Source organism: Hibiscus syriacus, unplaced genomic scaffold (genome assembly GCF_006381635.1).
Source record: "Hibiscus syriacus cultivar Baekdansim isolate YM2019G1 unplaced genomic scaffold, ASM638163v2 tig00112471_pilon, whole genome shotgun sequence".
In the NCBI taxonomy this organism is placed as follows: Eukaryota; Viridiplantae; Streptophyta; class Magnoliopsida; order Malvales; family Malvaceae; genus Hibiscus; species Hibiscus syriacus.
Window position 1 is genome coordinate 168,395 of NW_024063340.1, and position 6,306 is coordinate 174,700.

The 6,306-nt window shown below is 32.0% G+C and overlaps 2 protein-coding genes across 2 annotated transcripts; both read left to right on the forward strand.

Moving 5' to 3' along the window:
* Nucleotides 1-621: 621 nt before the first annotated feature.
* On the forward strand, nt 622-1,346 carry LOC120179927 (small ubiquitin-related modifier 1-like). Its single transcript, XM_039185378.1, has 3 exons — nt 622-777; nt 869-1,018; nt 1,233-1,346. Exons 1-3 carry the CDS (start codon nt 679-681, stop codon nt 1,302-1,304), a joined length of 321 nt encoding a protein of 106 aa, XP_039041309.1. The 5' UTR covers nt 622-678; the 3' UTR covers nt 1,305-1,346.
* A 2,331-nt stretch (nt 1,347-3,677) lies between these two features.
* On the forward strand, nt 3,678-5,205 carry LOC120180001 (adenylate kinase isoenzyme 6 homolog). The gene is made up of 3 exons (XM_039185438.1): nt 3,678-3,939; nt 4,432-4,577; nt 5,008-5,205. The coding sequence occupies exons 1-3, from the start codon at nt 3,739-3,741 to the stop codon at nt 5,192-5,194; spliced, it is 534 nt and encodes a 177-aa protein (XP_039041369.1). The 5' UTR covers nt 3,678-3,738; the 3' UTR covers nt 5,195-5,205.
* Nucleotides 5,206-6,306: the final 1,101 nt, after the last annotated feature.

Here is a 6,306-nt window from a genome sequence, read left to right on the forward strand (position 1 = left end):
AATACCGTTTAAATAATATATTGAATTTAAAATTTTTGTGTATATAAAAAATCTATGTTAAAAAAATCACGTACTAAAATTAAATGTGTAATACGTTAATCCAAATTAATTAAGATAAAATCGTGAAACTAGAAGAATAATAAAAAAATATTTTATATTTAATTTTAATATGTATTTTTCACGTCTTAAAAAAAACACATCGTAAATTACCAAACAAAGTAAAATCGCCGAAATTTCACACTACCCCACACATAGTTTTCTAACCGATTCTCTACACAATCAATCTTGACCGTCCATTCTGATCACCCCAGAAAAGGCAATAACAAAAATCCAACGGCGTTCCAATTCCCCAAACCCGGAATCCAAACCATGATCGAATCCAGTTAAACTCAACGCGCTTCTTTTCCCAAATAAGACAGGTACAGTACGGCAAGACTAGCTCCATAAGAACATCCAGTCACCAATAAGGTAAGTTTATATTTTTTGAACAATATTACTTCATTGCCACTACGCGAGGAACCTGCGCGTTTTACTTGACAAAACGGGGTGCACTTAAGGGTTTAGAATTCTATATATAGCGTAAAACCAACGCTTTCGCTTCTATTTCAAAGCTCCCTCCGCTACGGTTTGCTTCGCACACGAGGAAGCGAAGGCGGAGAGAAGAGCGGCACATCGAACATGTCTGCGGCAGGCGCCGGCGGAGTTGGTGGCGGAGGGGCGGAGGAGGATAAGAAGCCGACCGATGCTGCTCACATTAACCTCAAAGTGAAGGGCCAGGTAGGTTTTGCTCTTGCGTCGTCTGGATAATCCCTTTTGTTTTCTTATTTACATCTTCTTCTGATTTTATTCTTCGATCTTTTGTTTGTAGGATGGAAACGAAGTGTTCTTTAGGATTAAGCGAGGTACTCAACTAAGGAAACTAATGAATGCATACTGCGATAGGCAATCAGTGGATTCCAACTCCATTGCTTTCTTGTTCGATGGACGGAGGCTCCGAGGAGAGCAGACTCCCAATGAGGTAAATCCCCTTGCGTATTTCCAAGGCGCTCGTTACTTGTCTTTGATGGTTGTACTGTTATTTCAAGGTTCCGTGATGCTATATGCGTTCATGCATAGGCTTTTGATCCGATCAGTGATTTTTTTAACACGTTGAATTCAAATCAAATTATCTCTAGGATTTGGATCATAATTGTGTTTCTAATTGATTTTATTTCTCTTCGTCTCCGGTTTAGCTCGAGATGGAGGATGGAGATGAAATCGATGCGATGCTGCACCAGACCGGAGGTGGATGCGGAAGCTATTAACTATGCCGATTTGAGAGGAGCAGCAGAAGTAGGTATCATATTATATAGAAATATATTTTCATCTGTGTATGTAACCGAATATCTTGGAGGATGTTTTGGAACAGTGGGTTTGTTTTGTGAACTTGGTTTCTGTTTTTCTTTCACAGAAGTATTATGAGCAATTGCTGCTAATCGTTTTAGTCATTTTAAAACTTCTAAAGTGATGCAATTTCTAAAGAATAAATAAACCGGGCTTTTTTCACGGGCCGACTTCAACTTTATAAGGCCTGAAGAATTCTTTTTCAAAACCTTAATTGCACTTAGGGATGAGATTATGGCTCTTCTAAATTTGATTTAAATATAATATTATTTCATCTATCACTTAATCTAATCGAATTTGGGGAAAAAAATCATTTGATTCAATTTCTAAACATGCAGTTACTACTTACTAACTCTTGTACACATTCATATATTATTTTTATTACATAAAATAGTAATTTAATTAAAAATAGCGTAAAATATACAAATGGTCTCTCAATTATAAGGTATTATTGTATTTAGTCTCTCAATTATTGAAAGTTATAAAATGGTATCTTATAGTTAACTATAAGGAGTTGCTTTGTTAAGTCTCAGGACTATTAAAAGTTATAAATAGTCAAGTGACTATTTATATATTCCAAACTTGTCATTTTTCGTCAAAAAGCTGATGATCATCTGAGTCGGACGTTAATTTCATCTGAGTCGGACGTTAACTTGCTCACTAGGATATGATAAAATTTTAATCTTGAAATTGTTTGAGTTGTACTTTAAGAATCGAGTCTTTGTTTACATTAGTCGTTGAATTAATGCTTGAAACATTATGGCATCGAGTTAGTGCTTGAAAGCAACGATGATGTTAGGAAAGGTCATTAAAATATATTTAATCATATCACAATCAGCAAGTTAACGTTAAACTCATAAAATTAATAATTTTTTAATAGAAAATGACGGTTTTGAAACATATGAATAATTGAATGACTATTTTGTAACTTTTAATAGTTAGAGAACTTAATAAAATAATACCTTATAATCGAGGAACTATTTTATAACTTTAAATAATCAATGCTATAGAAGAAAAACTATTTGTAAACTTAAATATATAAATAGATGTATTGTAACTATTATTCTTAAATATATAAATGTCTTTTACATTGTTATTATTATTATGGATCATGTTTTTTTTATCTTATACATGTCTTAATTTGATTGTATCTTATTTAATTTTTTTTAAATTTTGTTTAACCGGTGACGACATCAATTTTAATGTTGATTGTAGTCCGCCGGTTATCTTTTTTTTAGTTTTATAATAAGAATAATTATGTTTTTGTGACATGTTCAGTGTCTTTATGAAATGTTTATCTCTACCTTGGTGATATTTTTCTCTGTCTTTTGGTAGCTTACAATTTCTTGCCGTTGTTTTTTTTATCTTTTTTTCTCGGAGTTAGATTTGACATCACTACGACTTATCAAGATGACGCTTATTTGTTATCATGATAATATTCTCTGCTTTGGACCATCGAATGGATTTGAATACGCTTTTTGTGTTCGTGTATAGTTTTCTCACATTGCTTAACTCTAATTTGTTATTTGTTGGTGGTATTTCAATAGCTTCATCTCCTTTTGTGGTTCGTTTACCGATGCAGTCAGATTTGTTCGTATCTTTATTTTATTCGAGTTTTTTTGTTAAGTTTTTTAACATTTTCCTTCTTTGGTCTTTATGTAATATAGGTGACTAGTTTTTATCTCAATGATAATAGAAAAAGTCATAATTATATTTTAATTTTACGATTATGCTTGTAAATATTTATTGTAATTTTAAATATTTTCTACTTTTAATAAAATCAATGACTTTCTATAAAAAAAATAATTTGATTGTATCTTTAAAACTCTCAATCTGATTCAAATTTAATGTTTTTTTAATAATTTTACAAGATTGAGTTGAAGCCTGTCTCATTCAAATAAAATCTACATTCTTTATTTATGACATTGTTGATTTTCATAAAAAATAATAAATTAAACTAATGATAACCAAACTAAACAAAAATAAACTTTTAGTTATTTATAATTTTAAAGTTATAAAATGAATAATTAAATTTATCAAATTATTATAAAATAATTATTAAAATGATAAAATTACTATAAATAGCCCTTAATTATATTGAAATCTATCACTATTTTATAGGATGCAATGATTATTTTATAACAATTTGGTAAATATAATAACTATTCTGTAACTTCTACAATTTAAGTGACTAAAAGAATCATTTTAGCTTAATTTAGTGACCGTTTCCGTTTGTTTACTTTAAACGAAAAAAGAAAAAAGAAAAAGCGTTTTATCTTTTAGCGGGGAGAAAGTGAGAAACCTCTGATAAGCCCTTGAATTTAGCAACAACTCTAAGAATAACTGAATTTATCTATGGCTGCCGGCGGCAACAAGAGAAAGAGTCCCAACTTATTGGTGACGGGAACGCCTGGGACCGGCAAAACGACGACGTCTACTGCTCTGGCGGAGGCCACCAATCTCCGCCACATCAATATTGGAGATTTGGTCAAGGAGAAAAACTTGCACGACGGCTGGGACGACGACCTCCAGTGCCACATCATCAACGAAGACCTCGTAATTCCGATTCTTCCCTCATGCTCTAACCTTATAACCTACTGATTCTTTTAAATTTCTTGACTGATGGAATTTGAGATCATTAATTTAAGGTTTCTTCATATTGGTGAATTTAATTACTGCAAAAAGGAAGCTAAAACAACCTGCAGTTTTTGGTATAACATTTAATTTAAGCAATAAACAGTTCTGAAACTTGAAGAAATCTTAGGCTTTGTTTGACTGTGATTATTGCTATTCATAATTATATATATGCGTGTATATATATAATATATGAAGTATGAAAGGATTGCCAAATACTTATGTTGGATGCTCAAATTTTCCTATGCGTTTCATATATCTGGAGAATCATATTTGATTCGAAGTATATGTTGGATACTGATACTTTGGGTACATACTTTGGGTATGTTGGCCTTTGATTGCTGTCTAGTTTTCTGTATTTTAAGCTCAGCGTGTGGTTTGTTGCATTTGATTCCCATGTATTGAATTCTGAAGGTGTGTGATGAACTTGAAGATGTAATGGAAGAAGGGGGAAACATTGTAGATTATCATGGTTGTAATTTCTTTCCGGAGCGATGGTTCGATCTTGTCGTAGTTCTTCAAACCGACAACACTGTGTTGTATGATCGGTTGAGTAAAAGGTACCGATGTTCTGTCCATAATACTCTTACCAGTTTTCAAGTCAGGCCTATTTTTGGACATAGGGACAAGCATATGACTTTCAAAGAACCCCCTCTTAATACATGAAAAACTTGAGGGAAAACAAAACATACTCATGTTCACTACATACCCATATCCGACACTCGCATTGTGCCAATGTTCCGCTGTATGATCGACTTTCCAGTTCATTTCTTTTTTTTATTCCAATGCTTCTTTTTCTTGAACTACTTGTGCCTGGAACTAGTGTCCGTTACATTTTGGATTTGGATGTTGGAATTTCACCCTCCAAGAATCCTCCGAATGCTTGGAAAGAAAAACTTAGAAATAATCGGGCACACCTGTGTCGTACACACAACCGAATCCGACATGCACATTTACGTGGCTTTCTCATGAACTCTTTTTGTCTGACAGAGGTTATGAGGGTGCCAAGCTTTCAAACAACATAGAGTGTGAAATCTTTCAAGTACTGCTAGAGGAGGCAAAAGAAAGTTACCCAGAAGATATTGTAATAGCTTTGAAGAGTGATAATATTAAGGATATCACTAGAAATATTTCAACCATAACTGATTGGATCAGGAGCTGGCCCCGAGCAACTTGAACGCGTGCAATTTTTCGCGACTAACCGCACGTATGTTTTGCTTCACTGGACGGAAGAAGCTCCCGTGCGTGCGTTAATAAGGTATATCTCTATCGAGTATCAGTTTAAGTGTTGATCGCCGTGTTCGGGTTTGTGTTATGTGAGATTTGTTTCTGATGTGTGTTTTTTGTTAATGGTGTTTGTAACTGAGTTCAAGAATTTGACCACCGTTCTGTAGTTTTTCTTTTCCCTATTTCGTATTGCATTTGAATCTATAAGCCATTTGCAATTTCGATGGTATTGAATATTTTCATTGTTTGCTGCATCAACTCTTTGTATTTAGAACATCTTTAATTCTCATTGGTATACTCATTTAATAATACACACCAAACAGGAATATTAGGCTTATTTGAAGATAAAAAATTGTTCTATTTTGTATCATTTTCAAAGTTGATTGTTATATTCGTTTTTTTTTAAAATGTTATTCAATGAATATTGACACGCAGTGCTTTTTGCTTCCTCTATTTTTATTTTGTAATCAAATTATAAAGAAATGAAAGTGAATCAATAAAATAAAAAATTTCAGAAAATTAAATTTTTAAGACTTAAACTTACCATTCTATTTTATTATAGTCATTTTTTTTATAAAATCTTATTTGATCTTACAAATTTAAAAAATAAAAATAAAAGAAAAATCACAGGTTAAAATCAAGGTAAATTATACATATAGCACCTAAACTATCAGTACCTAAGCTTTCATTTTTTTTTAAATAATACCTAACGTTTAATTTTTATTTTATTTTAGTATCCCATTATTTAGGTACTAAATGTTAGATATGGTTTGGAAAAAATTGAAAGTTTAAGTACTAAAATGAATTAAAATTAATAGTTTAGATACTAAGCGTGTAATTTACCCTAAATCAATTATCATCCACAAGCCCCCGACTGTTTTTCGATTATCCATTTTCTCTCTAATTTTACCATAAGAATATGACGAGAATCTAAATTTTAAAAAATTAAATATAGCTATGCTGAAAATTGATCCATACATTAGACAAAGCACAAGATTCTAGGGGAGTTTCAAACATTAATACTTGTCAAGTAAATACCACACAGTCGTGATGAAAAGATGG